The sequence below is a fragment of the Garra rufa genome, chromosome 18 (genome assembly GCF_049309525.1).
Source record: "Garra rufa chromosome 18, GarRuf1.0, whole genome shotgun sequence".
Classification (NCBI taxonomy): domain Eukaryota; kingdom Metazoa; phylum Chordata; class Actinopteri; order Cypriniformes; family Cyprinidae; genus Garra; species Garra rufa.
In genome coordinates, this window is record NC_133378.1 from 6,355,215 (window position 1) to 6,380,351 (window position 25,137).

Genomic DNA, 25,137 nt, shown 5'->3' on the forward strand with positions numbered 1-25,137 from the left:
CTAAACAGGGCCTCTGTGTGTCTTGGATAGTCTAGTGTTTTTGTTTGCTGGACAGGGAAAGGACACACACAGGGGAGTGTTTATATTTTAGGCTGTCCCATATGGATTCAAAGCCTGAAACACTTATATACATATAAACAGAGCAGGCCAATATTGGTTACACTGCTAAAAATGATTATGGCGTTGTGCCTAGCCAAACAGGATGTAACGCTGTGAAGGAGAGAAAAATAAAACGCAGGGGTTACCGCTGGTCAAACGTCACGGGTCGTGGAACAATAAAGTCATGTATTGTTTAGGCCGACTGTTGGAGCATATGAGTGTTCAAAATTAATTGTTTTATTGTATCTGACAGTACTGCAGAACATCATGGAGCAGCAGGACATTAAAAACAAGAAGAATTCAAAGTCCAGGAAGAAGAGGAGACAGAACAATGAGGAAGAAGAGGATGAGGGTGAGTTAATGGTGGGATGGGTCATTTGCACAGACAGTTAGGGAAATATGTATACAGACATGAGAAATGCTGAGGAGAGATTTTGGCAGGAAGTTTAGAATAAAGGATTTGGATCCCTTTCAGTTCAGAAGTTGGCATTTGAAGTGAATTTGAAGTCTATCTATCTATCCATCCATCCATCCATCTATCTATCATTCTGTCATTCTACCTCTTGTGTCTGTCAGTCTTTTATCTATAGTTTATAGTTAATTCTGTACCTCTCATTCTGTCTGTGTTATCTATCTATCATTCTATCGTTCTATCATTCTATCTATTGTTCTGTCGTTCATTGTATCTCAGTTTGCATTCTATCTATTTCTGTCTAACTTTCTCTCTATCGTTATATCTGTTGTTCTATCATACATTCATTCTACCTCGTTCTTTTTTTGTCTAATTATCTATTGTTCTATTGTTCTGTCTATCGTTCTATTGTTTATTTTATCTCTCATTTATTCTATCTGTCCAGCTCTTTCGTTCTATCATTCTATCGTTCATTCTGTCTATCTCTCATTTTGTATGTATATCTATCTGTCTATCTATCTATCGTTCTATCTATCATTTTGTTGTTCTGTCTATTTATGTCTATTGATCTATCTATCTTTCTGTATCTTTCGCTCTATTGTTCTGTCTGTCATTGTCAATTGTTGTTCATTGTATATAATTCGCTTTATTATTCTTTGTTCTATCGTTCTGTCATTCATTGTATCTCTCATTCTGTCATTCTGTCGTTCATTCTATACATCTCTTGTTTCTCTTTGTTTGTCCATCTATCTATCTATCTATCTATCTATTGATCTATCTTTCTGTCTATCTTTCACTCTATCATTCTGTCTGTCATTCTATCATTCTGTCATTCCTTGCATCTCTCGTTCTATCATTCTGTCGTTCATTCTGTCTATCTCTGGTTCTGTTTGTCTGTCTATCTATTGATCTATCTTTCTGTCTATCTTTCACTCTATCGTTCTGTTTGTCGTTCTATCGTTCTGTTCATTGCATATCTCGTTCTGTCATTCTATCGTTCATTCTATCTCTCGTTCTGTTTGTCCATCTATCTATATGTCTATCTATTGATCTATCTATCTGTCTATCCTTCACTCTATCATTCTGTCTGTCATTCTATCCTTCTGTCGTTCCTTGCATCTCTCGTTCTATCTATCTGTCGTTCATTCTATCTATCTCTGGTTCTGTTTGTCTGTCTGTCTATCTATTGATCTATCTTTCTGTCTATCTTTTACTCTATCGTTCTGTTTGTCGTTCTATCATTCTGTTGTTCATTGTATCTCTCGTTCTGTCATTCTATCGTTTATTTTATCCATCTCTCGTTCTTTGTGTGTCCATCTGTCTATATGTCTATCTATTGATCTGTCTGGCTGTATCCGAAATCGCCCCCTATACCCTCATTCACTATTCACTACATTAGTCCACTCATACAGTCCACTTGAAGAAGCGAATGAAAACGAGTGAGTGAATTTGGACACTAAGTGCACCGGAAGGACTGCCGCGTTTGCATAGTATGCTTGCTGTGTAACACTCATTTAAAACGGACAGTTCCAGTAGTAAGATTATGGAAATTATGTATAAACCCTAGTTAAACAAATTGAATAATAAATTTACAACGATTTATACCTGTGTCGTACGCTGTATTACGCCGTGGACGAGCGCGTTGTAAAATGAACGAATGGATGATTCAGCTGCGGGCGCCATCTTTTGGCGAGACACGGGAATTCAATCGGCACGCAGCGTGACTCTCAGTCACAGTGCATTATGGGTTATCTCTAGCTGTTAAGTGTACAACGGTGGTACAGTCGTTTTTGCGGTGCATTGTGTGATTGCATGGGTGCACTCGGAAATGTCCACTATGGTTTCGAACACCACTTAAAATGGCTGTCACCTCAAATAGTGCACTATTTAAGGGTATAGGGGGTGATTTCGGATACAGCCTCTTTCTGTCTTTCGCTCTATAGTTCTGTCTCTTGTTTTATTCTATCCATCTCTTGTTCTGTTTGTATGTCAATCATCTATCTATCTGTCTGTCTTTCTATCCATCTTTCTGTCTATCATTCTGTCTATCGTTCTATCATTGATTCATCCCTCGGCCTGTCTTTTATTTGTCTGTTTATCTACCCATCCATCTATTGATCGTCTGTCTGTCTGTCTCTGTCTGTCTGTTTATCATTCTGTTGTTCTATAGTTTAATCTGAAGTGAATGCTGTTTCATGTTGTTTTTCGTGTTCTGCCAAAGCCAAAGCATCCTTTATCTTTAACTGAAAGAGAGGCTCCCAAACACACCCACTCATATATAGTGTCAAGGGAATTTGGTATACAATGTAAATAAGGGAGTCTTCCTTCTAACACGTTCGGCTGAGGAGGGAGAGTATTAATGATGCTTTGGGTCCACTGGTGGAGGAGGACCACTCAAAGAGAGAGCAGCTGGCCAAGCACAGAAGGGGAGTATCCCCCTCCTCACTCCCTTTCTCACTCTCTCTTAGAAGCAAGATTAAAGCTTTGAGCAACAAGACATTCTGCAAGTCCCACGCTTCCCTGGCCCGTAGCCAGACTGCGAAGGCAAAGAGAGAGAGAGTTTGTGGGTTGAGAGGCAACAAAGATCCTGAGAACGTCTTTCAGTTTTGAAGCGAGAGTGATAGGAGATGGAAAGAGAAAGAAGAGCAGGCAGATCGAGACAAAAAAAGGAGAAAGGGACATTTTTATCAGGTTACACCCTCAGTGGCTGCCATCCAACTTAACCCTTAACTTGTTCTTTTATCTCTCTTCTATATTACTCGTGCACACAATGAGCCTTTCTCAAGAGCCCCGCTCCAAAACAAAAAGTTTGACGAGACAGCTCTGCGTGGGCTCTTAATAATGCAGCTCCAGCCTGGCCTTGGTTAATTACACTGTGCGCTGTCTTCTCAGGGGCAGTGCCATGAGACATGTGCTCACTTCACTATCAACAGTTAAGTAATGGCCACAGCCACTGTTTAAGGTGGAAGTGCAAGGCTAAAATGTACTCTCATTACCAAGAGATCATTTAGTACTGAATACTTATTACAGGGACAGTACATCTGGAGCAGCTTGAAATGTTGTGCTTCATTCAATGATGAAGAGTTCATCAACTTTTGTACAGTTTAAACCTACAAACTTTGCCACCAACCCAATCTTTTAGGTCTTCAAAAGGGATAGTTCACCCAAAAATGATTAACTTACCCTCAAGCCATCCTAGGTTCATACAGTTGCTGTCAAAAGCTCACATCCCCTTTCAGAATCTGCAAAATGTTAATTATTGTACCAAAATAAATTTCACACTGAGGACAACTGAGGGACTCATATGCAACTATTACAGAAGGTTCAAACACTCACTGATGCTCCAGAAGAAAAAAAAAACATGCATTAAGAGGGTTAACACTTTTTGAATTGAAGATCAGGGTAAATTTTAATTTTGTTTTCTGGGAAACATCTTCTGTAGCATCTAAAGGGCAGTACTAAAAGAAAAAATGTGATATTTAGGCAAAATAAGACAAATGTACACATCTCCATTATGTTCACAAGTTTTCACCCCAGGCTCTTAATGCGTTGTGTTTCCTTCTGGAGCATCAGTGAGCATTTGAACCTCCTGTAATAGTTGCATATGAGTCCCTCAGTTGTCCTCAGTGTGAAAAGTTGGATCTCAAAATCATACAGTCATTGTTGGCAAGGGTTCAAATGCAATTGGAAGTGCATTCAGCTATCAATAAATGTGCTCCACACAGCTCTGGGGGTTAATAAAGGCCTTCTGAAGCAAAGCGATGTGTTTGTGTGAGAAAAATACCCATATTTAAAACTTTATAAACTTTATAAATTTCTAGTTTCCGTTAACTGATAAACACGCATTCACAAGAGAGTGACGCTCCTTTGCGAAGTTGCGAACACAGAAGTGCAGAGGACAGGGCCTAAAGTGCTATGTCTCTACATTCATGAATGAAAATGCATTTTTGAATGAATCTAGTGAGTCAGTGATTCATGATTACCCATTTATAAAGACAGTCACTTGCTTCATTCCTAAATGAATCAGCTATTCGAACAAATCAGTTGAATGAATGATTCAGTGATAAAATCAGTGAACGTCTAATTTCAGTTATTTAAATCATTTAATATTTCTATATTCAAAATTTTATACTTAAAACATTAATCTCAACATTTTTTTCACTCATGCCACCTCTAAGCCTCATTAAACGTCTAAAAAATGTACCTACAAGCCACTTTTGTGTTCTTCTGGTGACTTTTTTTTTTTACAGAGAGCAAAACAAAACACCAGTCATGAATTAGAAGTACAAAACAAGGACTTGCAAAGAAAAATGTCAGGGGATTTCGATATAAGCCAAGAGGAGACTGGTTTTCCGTTGCTGTAAACGAAACTTGGTTCTTGCGAAACTAACATATTCTTACCCGGATATTTTTTGTACACAAACACATTGATTCACTTCAGAATGCCTTTATTAACCATGTGAAGCACTTTTTATGATGGATGGATGCACCTTATTGGCCTTCAAAATCTCAACACCCATTCGCTGCCATTATAAAACTTGGAAGAGTCGACATTTTTTTAATATAACTCCAACTGTGTGCGTCTGAAAGAATAAAGTTATATACATATAAAATGGCTTGAGGGTGAGTAAATCATGCGGTAATTTTCATTTTAGGGTGAACTCTCCTTTTAACTACTGTTTTCAAGACTTTTCCTTTCAGCAGCCACTGGCTGAATGCAGTCCGTTTCATCATTTTATTACTACCCTCTGACTGACTTTGATGAAATCGTTGTGCTGCCTGATGCATTACAGTGTGAAACTCAGCAGGGAGTTCAAAAGCAGTCGACATTTAGTGGACTGTATTTCATATCTGAAATGGGAGCAAGAGTATTGAGCCCTCTGGTGCTGGTGTCAACATAAGTGAGCATTTTACAAGCAATTTTTAATCATTCAGGGTATAAAATCTCCAAAACGCCATGGTTGATAATCGCTGACCCTTAACCATAATTTTATACTGTGTGACGTCTTTATATGTCATTGTACTATTTTTTACATCATAAATACAGTATTTCAGATGTGTTTGTGCCAATCATCGATCCTCTATTAATTCAGTGGGTTGGATAAAGAAATATCAGCATTGCCGCAGCTTTAGTTTCAATGTAAATTGTCTGTTGGATTGCAGCAGACTAGGTTTCATGTGACATTGGCCTACAATCAACAAGATCATGATCTTCGAACTTCATGGTCAAGATTATAGTAGCGTCAGTGTTTGTTCGAGTGATGAGTTGCAGCTAAGCCAGAAAACAATGGCTTTACAAATCCCAGCGTCATGTGTATATGTGGAAGCCAAATGTCAGGAATGTTGTTGTGGTTCTAACGCACAAAGGAAACAAATTCACTGCCGTCGCTAAACACAGTATTCACTTGTCTCATGGGCTGACTGAAGTGCTGCTGGTTTACTTTAGTCATCCAGAGCATTGTTTTGGCTGGAGTGGAGCATTCCATCTGACACCTCTGCACCTTCCCGCTCTCCGACTGGATGCTGGGAACGTTCTGGAACGGCAGAGGGAATGTGGCTTTACCGTTGCAGGGCCTCAGCAGCTGTCTACCAGCGCCGTGTGCCCCAGGAGATGGCATTGTAGGAAGGGCTGGAGTTCAGAGGCCCTTTTGAAATAGAATCAACACTCTCTGAGGACTTTATTATATGATGTGGCACTGTTTTTCTTTCTTTTTTTTTTTTTTGGAAGGCTCTTTTACTCTCGCTCTTGTTTCAGGATGTTTTGTGGGGGTGTGGCATCCTCCTGCCTTCTGTTAGAGGTGCATTGTAGAAAGAAAAAAAACTGTATGGGCTCAAAGGACCGTTGTTACAACACTGGAACTATTTGTATGCAAAACAGCCCTCATATCAGCTCATTGGTGAAGTGTCCAAACTGTCATTCTTTATCTTTAAGAGGCAGATGATAAAAGCGTTGGGATGTAGCACATTTTTACAAATGAGTCCAAGAGGATGGCCGATGAAACCAAAGATGGTATTAAAACAGATTGCTGTTTAAAAGTTTGGGGTTGGTGAGAGTTTTTAAAGATTTAGCTTAGTAAGAAGTTTCTTAGGTTCACCAAAGCTCCAATAGACTGATAGAAAATACAGTAAAAACAGATATACTTTTATCATTTTAAATACCTGTTTTAGTTTTTAATATATTTTCACATGTAATTTATTCCTGAGAGTCAAAGCTGAATTTTCAGCATAATCTTTTAGAAGTAATTCTAATATGCTGATTTAACGCTAAAGAAAAGGCTTATTTAAAATAGAAGTCGTTTGGAACATTATAAACGTCTTTGTCACTTTTGATCAGTATTCCTGCTGAATAAACCTAGTAACTACAGTTACTGCTGTACATCTACTGTCCCCAAATGGTGTATCAATCCCATGTTATAAATTCAAAAAGATGGAAAGTAGAGGTTCGTACATTAGGAAATGTAAGAATGAAACTGTTGAATAGAAAGTAGAGAACAGAAAAGAAAGACAGAGAGGCGAGACAGCTTCTTGTGAAATATCTGACCTGTTTGTCTAACATGAGTTTACAGCTTCATACACACAAGAGTCATCAAAACAAGACCTAAAAATCTCACCGTCTTTGTGATTCACAGATTGTGCCCGATGGCAGTAGACAGTCCCATATAGACCCACCTGTTCCTGTCAGGTCTGAGATTGGGAAACTTTGAAGACATTATGTGTTTATCTGTTTTATGAGGGTTTTCTTCAGACATTTAACTGAAAGAAATCTCATTTGTTAACATGTGGGCTAGTTTTTAGTAAAAAGTATGTCACTTCATGTTTCTTTGTAATTATTTGTGAAATTTACTAGCAATTTTTGAGTGAACATTTTCAAAGTAAACCCTGCACTGAATATAATTTTCTCCAGATTTGATAATGAGTTAGTGCAAGACACACATTCAGATGGTTTATCAGGGTTTACGCGAGTCCTTGTGAAGTTTTAAATTTAGTTGTATTAAATTTAAGGCCATAAAAAGTTGTAAATTGTACAAGAAAGTCTTAAATATGATTTTACAAGGGACGGACAGACAAGAATTGTGATTAAACAGGGCACGTTAGTGTTCGAGCGCAATTCCTTTAAAGCACCAATGGGTAGGGCTGGGCAATTTGGCTTAGAATCAAAATCTCGATTAATTGAACATTTTAACCCGATTACGATTAATGAACGATTATTTTATTTATTAATAAAATTATATTTAATTATATTTATATAATATTTATTTTTTTGCCCTCATAGTTCACTGACAAGTTTTGTACAGTAAATATGTTCACATATTACAAGCGAGAGATTTTTGGATGAAGGGTGCATTACTTGATTTTAAAATAATTGAAGGAAACACACTATCTACGATCTATGATTATTAATTGAACATCAGTGTTGAACAACTGAAATTAAAGCAAGGATTGCTTAAAACGAAAAGTCACATTTTTCTTAAATTAGTGAAAATAAATAACTTGCACTATTGGAAACAAAATAAATAATTTTCAATGTTTTTCATATTAAAAGTAGAAAATAAGCAGTATCTCCTCTAAATAAAATTACCCTTGTATATCCTGTAAATACTTTTTACTGTATAAATACTGTTTAAGCTCTCCATCGACATGTTGGCGGAATAACGGAACGGAGTGCTTGTGTTTTTTAAAGGGAAAGTAATTGAAATAATCTTCCTGGAAAAATTTTAACGATTATAGGTTCTGAATGTCGATTTCGATTATTTTTCGATTAATCGCCCAGCCCTACCAATGGGAATGGAAAATTCAACGTGTGATTTACTGACAGTGTAAAAGAACACAGACGCAGCCAGATCATTTCCATAATGACCAGCGCAGTCTACCAAGAGCAGCGCAAATTAGCGCCTGCTTTAAAACATGCTTTGTTGGGGCCCATAAATAATGGCGTAAATACCAATAATTTGTTGAGCACACACATTAGTAAATCACGTTGCGTGATTAATTTTAATACTCTTCTCCCAGAAATTTTGCGTCTGAAGGTCAGGCACAAAATTAACTGTGTCCATGCCTTTTCAGCACTAATTCTTTACTGCGCATCTTTAGTAAATCCTTACAGTTTTATTTTAACACCAAAAACAGTTTGCATTGGCACATGCTGTTAGTAAATCTGGCCCTTAAACTTCAAAAGGCTGTAATGGTAAAGTCAAGTTATGCTCTGCTTTGTGTGTTGCCATTATCGGGGAAACTGAAAGCGCCACCTATTGGCAGAGAATGAATTTGCATTGAATTTTCAATAAGCCCGTCTGCTGTTTTTGTTCAGAGTAATGTGAAAATCAACCCATGTTTTTACACTGCGAACATGCAGATTTCTAAATGTGCCTTGGTTGATCCCATGAAAGATTTATGTTATTTAAAAAATCGTTTTAGAAATATTTTGGACTATTATGATGTGAAATGGTTGCACTCAGTGAACTACTGGTGCTACCTGTTGCTATTTTTACTGCAACACAATTCAGGAAATAAAATACTGATACGATGATCACAGCTACTGAAAGAGCTTACAGGTGGCGAACGATATAAGCGTAGGCTTAAACCAAGTGTCGTAGCACAGATTTTCCCAACAAGGAGTCTAAACGCCTTCAAATATCGAGTGAAATCCGCACTGAGAAACTCCTTCAGTGGCTGCGCCGTCATGTCAAGCGCTGGCATGTTTACATCCTGTCAGGATGGCAACTAGCATTTCTTGTCTCTGCCGTTTGTAAGCTCTTTCAGTAGCTGTGCTCTACTAAAAGCCTCAATGGCATCAGAGCTGAAGTGGAGAGAACAAAGACGCGGGTCTTTACAAAGTTTTATTTTCCCATTCTTTACTCCTCTTCTTATTGTTAGGAAAGCAGTGAAGACTTACATCGCTTCTCTTGTTGCCCTTCGATTGAAAATTACAACCAAAAGCCACACAATGTGGCATCATAGCAGTATTTGTGTTGTGGTAAATACCAGATACCAATTATCCAGCATTTCAGCATGCAGATATTATAGATACGCCTGCTTCCATCAAATTAATCATGAAAATCTATCTTTAGGTGTTCACATGGAGTTCACTAGTTGTTTCAAGTTATTTCAGCTGCTAAATTGCAGAAGGAATGCTATTTTTGTTTTCATAGCGAGCTTGTTTGACTGAGCATTTTGTCTTTTAGATTTTTATCGTCAACATTTTTTTCCCACATATATTTTTTCCTGCTACTCCCTCTTCCCCTACGTATGTTTGTCTGAACGTGTGAGTAATGGCTGTGAAGAGCCCTGAAGCCTCTCTGTGTCTGTTCTTGCTGTCTCTCAGGCTTCAGTTCAGCCCAGTCAATCCTCAGTCACCTGTTGGCTGTAAATCTCTTTTAGACCCGCATAACCACATAAGACTGTTCAGCCAAAGAATGACTCACATTCCCAAGAAGAAACAAGGGAGGGAACTGCTGCAAGAGCGACTTTAATAAAAACAGATAGCGCCTCACGCTGCTGTGCGATTCATAGAGGTCAGTACGTATTAGCCAGAGCCACTAGTAGCTGTATCGCTTTCACTCTAATATCAGCGTGAGCGATATTTCATCCGGTGGAGCATGGATGACAGCTTCCATTAGTACTTTACGGTACAGTTTTTCCTCTAACAGTTAAACTTCACGCCTCATGTACCTTGTAGCTGTGAGGAAACGTTCACATCTCACTCATAATGTTCAGTTCCAGCATTCTCTCAGCAGTAATGCTTTGCAAGAATGAGGATTTCAGTTTTCAGCTGCTGGAAAACACATATGCATATGAGTCACCGAAGTCGGTTTTCAGTAAAAGAAGAAGCTCTGTCAGGTTCTGGAATCGACTAGTAGCTACTTGCACAGCACTTATGCCTCATCGCTCTTTGTGTGTTTGATCTTGTGTTTTTAACTGGGTTTGCTGGGCATCTCCAATGTAGTTTTTTTTTTTTTTCTGACCATGCTGTCAAAACAATGCATGCAGTCATATTTGTGACCCTGTACCACAAAACCAGTCATAAGGGTCAATTTTTGAGGACAATATTTGGCCGAGATACAACTATTTGAAAATCTGTAATCTGAGGGTGCAAAAAAATCTAAATATTGAGAAAATCGCCTTTAAAGTTGTCCAAATGAAGTTCTTAGCAATGCATATTACTAATCAAAAATTAAGTTTTGATATATTTACAGTAGGACATTTACAAAATATCTTTATGAAACAAGGTCTTTTCTTAATATCCTAATGATTTTTAGCGATTATTTTGACCCATGCAATGTATTGTTGGTTATTGCTACAAATATACCTGTGACACTTCATATTTAAAAAAAACTTTTGATTGAAAGACTATTGGAGTGCCTGCAAAATAATATTACGCCCTGTCACCCAAAGCTGTTCTCTTTCATAACATGTTTGGGTATGAACTTTTGAAACCGTAGATGATTTGGAGTGGAGTGGCTTTGTTTCTAAGGACTTCTTTATTTATAAATCCCTTAGGAAAGAATTTTATGCTTAGGACTTTGATGCAAGTCACAAGGCTCATTCATAAGCCAAACTTTGTTTCTCCTTAAGGCCTTTGAATTGCAAATTTGACAAAATTTGACATTGGGTCACTCAGTGGTCAATTATGTCATTTCCTTTTAGAGTTCTGTCACTGGTCAGTAACGCTGAATATTAATTGTCTTTGACAGGTCTTCCTATCAGCACTTACGCAAAGTACTGCTACCGCAAGCTGCAGAAAGTGGCCATTACTGGGGGCAAGAAGGTAAGGTTTATTTTATTTTATGTTTTATTTATCTGCAAAGACACTAATAAATCTGTTTAAAGTAATCTTTAGACAATCTTCAAATTAATATTTATTTTATTTTTTTAATAAATTTTTTTTTTCATTTATTTATTTATTTATTTTCTATTATTATTTTATTAAACATGGATTTATTTTAGTATTATAGATTTAAAAATTATACTAATAACAATAATAGTAATAATAATACTTAAAATACTACTACAACTAATAATAATAATTGTTTTTAATATTTGTATTATTATTATTATTAATTTTATCAATATCAGTAGATGTTGGATTTATTTAATTGTACTGCTCAGTTCCCTATTTACTTACAGTAAATCTGCAAAGACACAAATAATTACTAATAAGTCTGTTAAAAGTAATCTTTGGACAATCTCCAAATTAATATTTATTTTATTTTGTTATTTTATTTTTTTAATTAATTTATTTTTTAAATTGATTTTATTTAATAAATGTTTTTATTTTATTTTTTTTATTTTATTTTATTTTATTAAACATGTATTTAATTTATTATAGATTTTAAAAGAATACTAATACAAATAATAGTAGTAATAATAATACTTAAAATACTAATAATAATAATAATAATTATTATTATTATTATTATTATTATTATTATTATTATTATTATTATTATTATTATCATCGATATCAGTAGATGTTGGATTTATTTAATTGTACTGCTTATTTCCCTATTTTTAGATTTAAATTACATTTACTGGCAACTAAAGACATAAATAATTACTAATAAGTCTGTTAAAAGTAATCTTTGGACAATCTACAAATTAATATTTATTTTATTTTGTTATTTTATTTTTTTAATTGATTTTATTTAATAAATGTTTTTATTTTTTTTATTAAACATGTATTTAATTTATTACAGATTTTAAAAGAATACTAATACAAATAATAGTAATAATAATACTTAAAATACTACTACTACTACTAATAATAATAATAATTATTATTATTATTATTATTATTATTATTATTATCGATATCAGTAGATGTTGGATTTATTTAATTGTACTGCTTATTTCCCTAGTTTTAGATTTAAATTACATTTACTGGCAACTAAAGACATAAGTAATTACTAATAAGTCTGTTAAAAGTAATCTTTAGACAATCTCCAAATTAATACTTATTTTATTTTGTTATTTTATACATTTTTATAAATTATTTTTTTTATTCCATTTTTCATTTTATTTTATTAAACATATGGATTTAAGTTATTATTATGGATTTAAAAATAATACTAATATTTATTATTATTATTATTTTCGATATCAGAGGATGTTGGATTTATTTAATTGCACTGCTCATTTTCCTATTTTTAGATTTAAATTGCATTTAATAAATCTGCAAAGACAAATAATTAAATTACTAATAAATTAATTAATTACTAATCTTTAGTCCAAATTAATATCCGTTTTTCATATTGTACATTATAAAGTGATATCTAGATTCACTTGTAGCATTTAAAATGATTGATTTCAGTTTTTAGTGTTTACTTTATTTTAGACATTAGATTTTAAAGGAATGGATCATCAAATTCTGCCATCATTTATACACCCTTTTGTCATTCCATACCTGTATGAGTTTCTTTTCTTTTTTTTCCCAACATAAAATATATTTGGTAGAATATTGACTTCCATAACATTTTAGTCAGCAATTGTTTGGTTACACACATTTTTTTAAAATATCTTCTTTGTGTTCAGCAGAAGAAACAAACTCATACAGGTTTGGAACAACATGAGGCTGAGTAAATAAAGACAGAAATTTCATTTAATACCAGATGTTTAGTGCTTATCAGCTATAACATGAAAATATGAATTATCAGCTTATCACATCGTCCAAAATTTGTATTTGATTTTAATAGGCAGGCTACGGTTCTTTGTCACTTTGGTTGCAGCATCGACTCTCAGCGTACTCGGTGACTCCTAACCTGGTTTAACCAGACACATAAAAGTTGGAGGATTTCATCATGTGATGTCAAATGTAATTAAAAACAGTTTATCCTGGGAGTATTGTTTATTTATAGATGCCAGCACCGCTGTTAGATCGTACCCAGGAGTCTGCGAACGGTCAAAAGAAGCAGTATACGGTGCAGCCGTCTAAAATTTGTCACATCTGTGAGCAATCACAGCACCCGGCCTTTAGGAGCACACCATGAGAATTACTAATCCACTAACCCAAACTAAGAAGAAAAGGTTACAACAACCCCCCAGGCCCCTCTGTAAGACCAGTCCATGAGTTACATCCACGCGCACACGCTTCACTGGTCACACCACTGGCACTAGCAGAAGCTGTTTCCCCTCCCTATTTGTCCTTTCACCAGTCCCACCCTGTAATCAGCCATCCCACCTCTGTCTCCAATGTTTTTACTGGGTGGGCTATTTTTTACCTCTGCACCGCACAGCACAGCGCTGTTCTTCCATATTGTGTTACAGCTGAGATGGTGACCGTCTGTTGCACATAGTTATGAGGGAAACACATATCATGATCAACAGATGTTTCAATTCTGTTCTGAAATAGTTCAGACAAAAATGAGGATTCTGTCATCATCCATTCTTATGTTTTTCTTTCTTTCTGTCAGGTTCCCAAAAATAACATACAAGTCACACAAAAACACTAGAAAAGTGGTTTGGATGTACTGATATTAATGTTCTGGTCAATGCCAGTAAGCTGGTAATTATATATTTATTTTATGGCTGATAACTGATAAATACCCAATATTAAAATAATATACTATTTGTGACCCTGCATCACAAAACCAGCCATAAGGGTCCATTGATGTATGGTTTGTCAGGATAGGACAATATTTGGCTGAGATACAACTATTTGAAAATCTGGAATCTGAGGGTGCAAAAAAAAAAATCTAAATATTGAGAAAATCACCTTTAAAGTTGTCCAAATTAAGTTCCTAGCAATGCATATTACTAATCAGAAATTACGTTTTGATATATCTACAGAAGGAAATTTACAAAATGTCTTCATGGAACATAATCTTTACTTAATATCCTAATGATTTTTGGCATAAAAGAAAAAAATATCATTTTGACCCATACAATGTATTTTTGGCTATTGCTACAAATATACCCATGCTACTCAAGACTAGTTTTGTGGTCCAAGGTCACATTTTGTCTGGTTGAATAATACTTTTAAACATTTGTTTTAAGTGCTACAAGTGAATTTAGGCATCATAACGTTTATAATGCATGAGAAATGGATATTCATTTTGAGTTACACAAAAGATTACTTTTAAAGTTGTTAATAAATTATTAATGAGCAATTATATTTAAGTGAATAACAGCAAAATAAAAGCAAATAAAAGAATTAAATATACAACATTGGGCTACTCTTCAAGTTTAAGTTCAAGGTTTTTTTGGTTTTTTTAATTTATGCTTTTTATTAAGCAAGGATGCATTAATTAGATTAAAAGAGACTATAAAGACTTGCAAAATACATATACAGTTGAGGTCAAACGTTTACATGCACCTTGCAGAATCTGCAAAATGTTAATTACTTTATCAAAATAAGAGGGATCATACAAAATGCATGTTATTTTTTATTTAGTATTGGCATGAATACGATTTTTCACAGAGGATGTTTATATACAGTTCACAAGAGAAAAGAAAAATGACCCTGTTCAAAAGTTTACGTTCACAGCTGGTTTTTTGTTTAGTGATAGTTGTTCATGAGTCCCTTGTTTGTCCTCAACAGTTAAACTGCTCACTGTTCTTTAGAAAAATCCTTCAGGTCCCACAAATTTTTAGTTTTGTTCAGCATTTTTGTGTATTTGAACCCTTTCCATCAATGACTGTATGATTTTGAGATCCATCTTTTCACACTGAGGACAACTGAGAGACTCGTGTGCAACTGTTACAGAAGGCTCAAACACTTGCTGATGCTCCAGAAGGGAAAACTATGCATTAAGAGCTGGGGGTGAAAACTTTTGAACAGCAGTGTTGTTTTTGTCAACGATGACGATGACGAAATAATTTCGTTGACGCCACTTTTTTTCATGACGATAACGAGACGATGACGAGATAAAACTGGCTCGTTGATGACTAAAACATGACGAGACGTGTGTGATTTTTCGTTGACGAGACGAGAATAGACGAAAATGTTAGTGGGTGGTCCGTCAGACGTTTAAAATGCATGACATTTCCGCTTATTGTGCATGCCAATTAAAACTTAAAAAGTATCTGACGCTATGGCAAGCCGTTTTAGCATTAAATACTCTTTGCCATACTAGTATGGCAAGCCGTTTTAGCATTCCATCCTTTTTTGTCTTTTATGTTCTAAAACATTCCTTCATTATTGTAATTATTGGTGAAAATAGTCGATCCGGAAGCTCACATTGTGTTGAACTATAGATCTGCTATTTTCAGAACTTATAAGTGACACTACCCAACAGCAAAATACTTACTGACCTACATTAATTTGTTAAAAGACTACTTTTTTCCCTTTTTTTTTTGACTAAAACTAGACTAAAACCTTTTTGACTTTTCGTCGACTAAAATTGGACTAAAACTATCACATATAGAAGTGACTAAAATTTGACTAAAACTAAGAAGCATTTTAGTCCAAAAGACTAAGACTAAGACTAAATCTAAGATGGTTGTCAAAAACAACACTGTTGAACAGAATAAAGATGTGTACATTTTTCTTATTTTGTCTAAATATGATCTTTTTTCATGTAGTACTGCCCTTCGGAAGCTACAGAAAATGCTTACATGTTTCCCAGAAGACAAAATAACTTGCGTCCTTCTGAAGCATCAGTGAGCGTGAACTATTGTCTCTTGTGGATTACATGTAAACATATTTTACGTGACATATCTTATTCATATATATGCAGCATATAATTTAGCAGATTCTGCAAGGTGTATGTAAACTTTTGACCTCAATTGTATTTCAAATAAATGCTGTTCTTTTAAACTTTCTGTTTAATAAATAATTCTGATGTTAAAATCTTACCAACCCCAAACTTAGTAGTGAACTGATAATAGTTCACTCATATACTCTACATAATTTGATATCACTATATTTTATTAGTTTTTTTAGTCTAATTGCAATGACAAAGTATATACTGTGTCCTTTGTTTCATCTGAAGGGTCTGAGAAAACCCACTTTGGAAGAGATCGATCATGGTCGGAACGCCATCGTGACTCCATCTCTGTTCGGCAGCGCTCTGGAGGAGATCATGGAGAGGCAGAGTGAGCTCTTCCCTGAGAGGAAATTGCCCTGGGTGCAGGTGCAGCTCTCTCAGTATGTGCTGGCTCTGGGTGGAGCCCAGACGGAGGGCATCTTCAGGTGGGACATAGACAGAGAATCAGGAAAGAGGGCTTATCATGGTGTTAAGTGTTTCATATATAGCAAACTCAGCTAATTACTAAACTACATGGCCATCCAGAAGTATCCACCTTTTTCTTCAACGTGTTAGTAAGCCTATGGGCGAGACTTCCGGTTCATTAGTAGCTATAGGAAAATAATGAGAAAAATAACAACTTGTAAACTGTGTTCCTAATGAAGATAATACATTAAAATAACATGGTAAGACACACCACTTGGCAATATTAAGCAGCAAAACGAAATGTTTTGTACAGCTAAAATTAGCTGGGCACAGATGAGACCAGAAGCCAGAACCTTAAAATTTGCAAATGTGACCCTGGACGACAAAACCAGTCATAAGGTTAAATTTGACAAAACTTTTATACATATGAAAGCTCAATAAATAAGCTTTCTATTGATGTATGGTTTGTTAGGATAGGACAATATTTGGCTGAGATACATCTATTTGAAATCAGAAATCTGAGGATGCAAAAAAAATAAAAAAGACTGAGAAAATCACCTTTAAAGTTGCCCAAATTAGGTTCTTAACAATGCATATTACTAATCAAAAATTACATTTTGATATGTTTACAGTAGGAATTTTACAAAAAATCTTCATGGAACATGATCTTTACTTAATTTCCTAATGATTTTTGGCATAAAAGAAAAATCAATAATTTTGACCCATGCAATGTATTTTTGGCTATTGCTACAAACATACCCCAGCGACTTAAGACTGGTTTTGTGGTCCAGGGTCACAAATGGCCGCACCCACTCTTAAAGGTGGATGAAGAATTTACTTTCTCATCCCTTTTTTTATCTGTTCTTACAACATCCCTCTTCATCCATGAAATTACATGTACCAGGGACATGTTTTCTTTAAATCCTGTGTGTGGCGGCTTCTTCATGCCATCTTAAGCCTGTCACACTGGCTCCACCTAGTGGTCAAATGACCCCGGGCACTATTCATAGCCTGGTCTCAGATGGTGTGCTTGATGTGGCTTTTGTTTGGGCATGTCTATACAGTCCTCAAGATTTTAGCCTGTCCTGTTTGTTATTTTATGACAGTGTAGCCAAAGTGTGAACCGCAAGGGCTGAGGGCAGTATTTAGGAAAGTGTTCAAACACTTATGGCCGTTAAGGAGGTGAACAGTGTTCAGAAACAGATGAATATGTGTATCATACCTGTACGTGGTCTTGGCTGAAGATGTTGTCTTTATCTTGCAGAGTACCGGGGGATATTGATGAGGTGAATGCTCTCAAGCTACAGGTGGACCAGTGGAAACTTCCAGACAACCTCTCTGATCCCAATGTCCCTGGTGAGAACATCAAACATTCATATTATTTATATCTCAGACTGAATTTACACAGAGAAAGTGTCTGTAAGACCTTTAGACCAGAAGTTTCCAACCTTCTTCGTCCAACACTATATCCCCCAATATATATACACACTACCAATCAAAATTTTTTGAACAGTCAGATTTTTTTTTAAAGAATTCTCTTCTGCTCACCAAGCCTGCATTTATTTGATCCAAAGTACAGCAAAAACAGCACGGTTTTGAAATAGTTGTACTATTAAAATAACTGCTTTCTGTTTAAATATATTTTAAAAATGTAATTTATTCCTGTGATTTCTAAGCTGAATTTTTAGCATCATTACTTCAGTCTTCAGTGTTACATGATCCTTCAGAAATCACGCTAAAATGCTGATTTGCTGCTCTAAAAAACATTTATAATTATGTTGAAAACTTTCTCAGGTTTCTCTGATGAATAAGAGTTCAGAAGAACAGCATTTATCTCACTATTTAGTAACACTATCAGTGTCTTTATCATCACTTTAGATCAATTTAAAGCATCCTTGCTAAATAAAAGTATTCATTTCTATAATTTCTTTTCCAAAATAAAAAAAAAAATCTCCAAGCTGGAGAAAACCATACTCAACTGTTTTAAATATTGATAATAATAATAGTTTCTTGAGCATCAAATCAGCATATTAGAATGATTTCTGAAGGATCATGTGACACTGAAGACTGAAGTAATGATGCTGAAAATGTAGCTTTGATCACAGGAAGAAATTACATTTGAAAATATATTCAAATAGAAAGCAGTTATTTTAAAGTAAAACTATTTCTCAATATTACTGCTTTTGTTGTATTTTGGGTCAAAAAATGCAGGCTTGCTGAGCAGAAGAGACTTCTTTAAAAAAAACATAAAACTTTTGACTGGTAGTGTATATGATATGTTCAGTATTTCTGCTGTAGTTAAGACAAAACTATTGATATATTACATTAATTTTGTGATTAATTTAGTCATTATTGATGTGGATAAATCAGTTTACATCTTGATTTTACTTTTTGTTTTTAGCATTTTAGTAATTTAGGTTATACTTTGCTTGTGTTAGCATTAATATTATGTTAATATTAATATTATGTATAAGCATATTAATTAATATTAATCATTTGTTAATGAGTCAAATACTCTGATCCTGGTTAAGAACCAGAAAAGGAGTAAACATTATATTTAATGTGTAACTTTAGCCTTTTCCAGCTTGGAACGGCAGAGTGAGTAATTAATGACCGAATTAAAATTTTTGGGTGAACTATCCGTTCTATCCGTTACTATCCGTAAATATTGCTGAATGAATGAAGCACATGGATGTGACGCCTCTCTCTCTTTCTTTATGTCAGCGTCTCTGTTGAAGTTGTGGTACAGGGAGCTGGAGGAGCCGGTGATTCCTCAGAGCTTCTATAAGCAGTGCATCAGTCACTATGAAGATCCGGATGCAGCCATCAGTGTGGTTCAGTCGCTCCCAGAGCTCAACAGACTCGTGCTCTGCTACTTCATCAACTTCTTACAGGTAATGCCATGTGAAAACAAGCCTGTGGTGTTACACAATGACAGCACATATTTCAATGCTGTGTCTTTCTCCCACGCCAGGTGTTTGCTCAACCGGTGAATGTGAGTAGGACTAAGATGGACGTGAATAACTTGGCAATGGTCATGGCTCCAAACTGCCTGCGATGTCAGTCAGACGATCCTCGAATCATCTTTGAAAACACACGGAAAGAAATGTCCTTCCTCCGCATACTCATCGTGCACTTGGACACCAGCTTCATCAAGGGCTTAATCTAAAGAGTCACGTTTATTTTAACATTTGCCGGCATAGCTTTGAGTGAATCATCCAGGAGATGATGGGAATCAGGACGTTCTTCTCCTCAGAGAATCATCTTAAGCATCATAATATTAGTACGGACAACGTCTCGACTAATCCAGCTTGGCCCAATGTGAATCATCCCGACTCTTCTCGAAGCCAGATACTATTTGAACTGAATCAATTGACTGAATTTGATTCCACAACAAAACAAAAGCATGACGTTTGTCTTTCCGGGTTTGTTGTTTCATCAGTCTTTTACGTTAATTCGCAGGGAAATACATCCTTTGGACAATCATGATCGTAATAACACACATGCAATGTGACCTAAAGCAGATTTCCTTAATTTAATACGGTATGAGTGTTCTGATTATTTAATAGCAGCCGTTTGTAAGCTCAAGAATGAGTGCTGGGAGAATTACTGGCTTCAGTTTTGTATGCAAGGCTGAGCGTAAGCAAGAAAAGGTGAATTAATATTGCAGAGCGATGAACCACAAAGAGCTCTCAAATACAGGTCAAAGCTTGAGGTCTGGTGCCTTACGTGGAGAATGATCGCTGATGTGTGAGATGCATAAGTGCCCATGTACATAAACACACCCTACATGTTTCTGCATCGTCTTAGACGCCAAATGAACTGGTACCAAGAGCAATTTGCATTCAGTCGCTTACAGTAGTTTTCCCAGTCGTACCATTCGGATAATGGAAAATTACACTTTCGGATGTGGTTTGGCTACATCTGAGTAGATTAAGAAAATCTAAACTGTAGCAAGCTTACCCAGGATCTGCTACTCTCACAAGACTGCTCAGAAAGTTGACTCGCACTGCGTTCGAAATTGCATACTTCCCTATATACTGTAGTATGTATAAAACAGTATGCGACCTTCTACTTCTAAAGTGCGCATCCAATAGAGACATTACTATCCCATGAGAGGATTTAAAAATGGCAGTGAAGCAGTAGAGTGCCTTGCGAAAGTATTCATACTCCTTCATTGTTGATCACATTTTGTTATTGTTGCCTTATGTTAAACTGTTAAAATGACTTGTTTTTCTACCATCAATCTACACTCCATGCACCATAATGATAAAGCAAAACAGAATTGTCACAACATAAGTTTATTAACTATAAAAAAGTTAAATAAGTAGATTGCATAAGTATTCATACCCTTAACTCAGTAGGCTGCTTTACAGCCACAAGTCTTTTTGGGTATGATGCAACAAAATGTGGCAATTATCTGCCATTCTTCACCTCACTTCTTCCCCTCTCAAGCTTGTCAGCTTGGATGTGGTCTGGCAGACATTTTCAGGTTTCTCCAGAAATGTTGGATTGGGTTCAAGCCCAGGCTGTGGCTGGGCCACTCAAGGACATTCACAGAGTTGTCTATAAGCCACTCTTGCTGTGTGCTTAGGGTCACTGCCCTGTTTGAAGGTGAACTTTCTGCCAGGTCTGAGGTTCTGAATGCTCTGGACTGGGTTTTCATGAAGGCTGTCTCAATATTTTGGTGCATTGAGCTTTTCTTCTACTCTCCCTCAGTCCCTTCCACTGATAAACAGCTTCCGTCCGGATGGTATTCTGCAGGGCCTGATTTCCTTCCAACATGATGCTTGGAATTGAGGTTCATCAAACTAAAGAATCTTGTTTCCCACAATCTGAGGGTCCTTTAGATGATTTTTTGCAAATTCCAAGTGTGTTTTCATGTGTCTTCACAGAGTAGATGATTGAGTCTTGCCACACTGCCATAAAGCCCAGATTGGTGAAGTGCCACAGTAATGTTTGTCTATCTGTAAGTTTCTTCCATCTCCACATATGATCATGGAGCTCAACTAGAGTGACCATCAGGTTCTTGGTCACCACTCTAACCAAAGCTCTTCTCCATCAATTGCTCGGTTTGGCCAGGAGGCCAGCTCTAGGAAAAGTCATGGTTGTTTCAAACTTCTTCCAGATATGTGGTTTAATACAATCCTGTCTTTGAGATCTACAAGCACTTTTTTTTACCTCAGGGTTTGGTTTTTGCTCTGATATTCCTTTTCAGCTGTTAGACCTTTTAAGAAGTGTGTGCCTTTCCAAACATACCCATTCGATTGAATTTGCCACAGGTTAACATCTACATGCAATATGAATGCTCCTGAGCAAATTTCAACTGCCCAAATAAGGGTATGAATACTTATGAAATTGAATCATTTAAGCTTTTATTTTGTAATAAATTTGCAAAGATTTAAAAAAAAAAAAAAAAAAAGTTTTTTGCCTTGCCATTATGGTGTATGGAGTGTAGATTCATGTGGGGAAAAAAGGAAAAAGTAAGCAGTTTAACATAAGGCAGCAACATAAAGTGTGAAAAAAATGAAGGGGTATGAATACTTTCGCAAGGCACTGTAGGGCAACATTTCAACAACCTTCAGACTACCCATATTCTTACTATAACATACTTTATTAGCCGTCATGAAGTAACTTCAAATGCAGTACCTACTTATTAGTATGCAATTTCGACACCCAGTTGGTTTCGGATGATCCAACAGCTCCAACGGCCAAAAATGTTGTGTTCAGATTTGCCCAAGCAGAATAAACATGTTTATAGAGACTCAGGCCTGAACCATAATCTGCAGAAGTATGCAAATATAAAAAAACACAAATATTTGGCAAATGCATGCTGTGTTCTTGTCGTACAAATGTAATTTCTGTGCCACTAACAGAAAAGACTAATGGCTTTTAAACTCCTGTCTGCCATTCGTTCAACAAACACATAGCTCCGCCCCAAACTCACACCATTGGTCGAGCTGTTGCCATGTCAGGCTAGAAGTCTAAATATTTATGCAAAATGTTTACATTTTTCAGGGGAATCAATCTACAGATGGCTTACTTATAGTTGTCGCTGTTATTTTGGGATATAGGAAAGTGCTTAAACCGTAATAAGATGACAAGGATTTTTGCATTACTGTGGCCATACTGAATTTACTCAAAGTGGAGATACTGTAGAAATCAAGCTTGAGTAGCGTTTAGAAGACTGTTTCAAAACTGAACTTCCGTGATTCATCTCTGTATCCAATCAAACAGTCACATTTGCTATTGATTTAACATGGGATCTGCCATCAGCTCTGCCTGTGCTCTTGTATATAGACCCCTCATCTGATGAATCGTTGTGTTTGTAATGCCGAATGGCGAAAGTGAGTGAGTCCCTCCCTTGTTGCACTTCCCCCTCAGTTCCTTTCCCTTCCTGTGGGTCTGAATGATCACCGCAGAGACTGATACTCCTCCTGCACTCTTACTGTAAATGCTCCTTATGGATTTTGTGTCTTATTTTGAAGTATCTGTGTGAGGATGTGTGTAGGAGATGGCAGTGCATTATGACATGGATGATATGATGTGTGTTTAAATTTGCATAGTTTCATAAAGAACTCTGAAATAAAATTTGTAAATTTGTATAATTGTAGAGAAGTGGTTGTGAGTTTCACTTCCTTGATTTTTCAAGGCTTGTCCACACATAATGTGCAGAGTAAAAGTTTGCCAGGTGCTTAAATGCAATAAATAGACTTCTAGAGAATTCTATGGCATAAAATATATTTTTTCATATCATAGCCTATATTTCTTCAGTTTAGCCCAAATTCAATGCAATGATTGGCTCATCTCCTGCTTAGTTTGAGGTATAATGAAAATTGAGGGACATGCACTAGTTATATCCTACAATGTCACTTTATTGTAAAGAGAGAGAATTCATTTAGATTAGATTTGATTAATAATACACTTCAGAGCATCTACAAACTATGGAAGTCTGTTTCCGCCACTGAATTAAAAAAAGGGGGGTAATTGTGACTATATCTCAAAATTCTGAGGAAAAAAATGGGAATTACGAGATGTAAACTTAGAATTGTGACATAATCTCACAATTCTGAGAAATGAATTCAAAATTGCGTGATATAAACTCGCTATTCTGAAAAGTAAACTAGCAATTCTGAGAAATAAAGTTAGAATTGTGAGATATAACCTCTTTTTTTTTCTCCGAATTGGGAGTTTATTTTTCAGAATTGCTAGTTTCTAAGTCAGATTTGTGAGATATAAACTCGCAATTGTGAGAACATAATCAGTCATTTTTCCCCTCAAAATTGGACTTAACTCACAACTGCAAGTTTATATCTCACAATTCTGAGAAAAAAAGTCTGTGAGATTTAAACTTGTAATTGCAAGAAAAAAAGTCAGAATTGTGAGTTTTTATCAAGTTCAATTCTGAAAAATGAAGTCAGAATTGTGAGATATAAACTTAAGGTTCTGGCTTTATTTCTCACAATTGCAAGTTTATATCACAATTCTGAGAACAAAAGAGTCAGATTTGTGAGATAAAAAGTAGCAATAACTTTTTTTGTTGCTTTTTATTTAGTGGTGGAAATAGGCTTTCATAACAAGCTTCTCAGGTGAAGGTATCCACCCTAAATTTTCTAATAAGAGCGGAGGTGGCCTTTTGTAAATTTTATGTGTCTGGCTTTCTCTGTCATTCGCTGCCAGTCATTTTTAGATGTACAAAACAGCTCATTTTGTTGCATGATATTGCAAACTGGTGTGTCTTACCACATTATTTAATGTATTATCTTAATTATGAACACACTGTTTTTTTAGTGCAAGCACTTTTACCGTTTACTTCACATTGTTCTTCTTGCTATTTCCGGAAGTCTGACACATTCACAGAAAACGGCTTACTTCCACGTTGAAAAATAAGGTGGATAGGAAAAGAAAAGCTACTTTGAGCTCTGTGCTGACCTCTCGTGGCGAAGTAAGTGCTATTACACCAGATGTGAACTAAAGTAATTCAATCTTCTGTCATAATCTGGAAACAATGCTAGATCTCAAACAAAAATCCCTTATGAATGAACTATGGCCACACGTACAGTCCTTTTGAAATAGGTACTTTATTTGTCATACAGCCTGAAATCAAACCCCATTCCAAATAACTTTCCAGCTTTATTTACAATTTTGGTCTTATAAACACAACAGTCCTGTAAATTAATAATAATAATAAAAACTAGAGTAACAAGATTGGAAAAGTCATCAGCCCCTTGATTTAATACTTTGTATATAACCAGAAAAATTTGAGATCTGCACATTTCTACTTTTATATATATATATATATATATATATATATATATTAGGGCCGGGACTCGATTAAAAAAATTAATCTAATTAATTAGAGGCTTTGTAATTAATTAATCGAAATTAATCGCATTTTAATCGCATATAAATATTTGACCTGAGAACAGTGAGAAGTAAGTTTTTTCATATGGATTTTTAGTACACCATTGAATAATGACTGAATACATAAACTGAAGCAACAAAATATTGTTTATTTTT

General features: G+C 35.6%; 1 protein-coding gene across 2 annotated transcripts in view; it reads left to right on the plus strand.

Annotated features, from left to right (window-relative positions):
• arhgap46b (Rho GTPase activating protein 46b) overlaps positions 1-23,221 on the plus strand; it is a 112,133-nt gene extending 88,912 nt beyond the window's left edge. For both annotated transcript variants that reach the window (XM_073823043.1, XM_073823044.1), the window contains 6 exons: positions 353-451; positions 11,203-11,276; positions 16,438-16,637; positions 17,882-17,973; positions 19,342-19,511; positions 19,592-23,221. In XM_073823043.1, coding sequence (XP_073679144.1) covers positions 353-451; positions 11,203-11,276; positions 16,438-16,637; positions 17,882-17,973; positions 19,342-19,511; positions 19,592-19,786 — 830 coding nt within the window. In that variant the 3' untranslated portion in view covers positions 19,787-23,221. The remainder of the gene's footprint in view (positions 1-352; positions 452-11,202; positions 11,277-16,437; positions 16,638-17,881; positions 17,974-19,341; positions 19,512-19,591) is intronic.
• Positions 23,222-25,137: the final 1,916 nt, after the last annotated feature.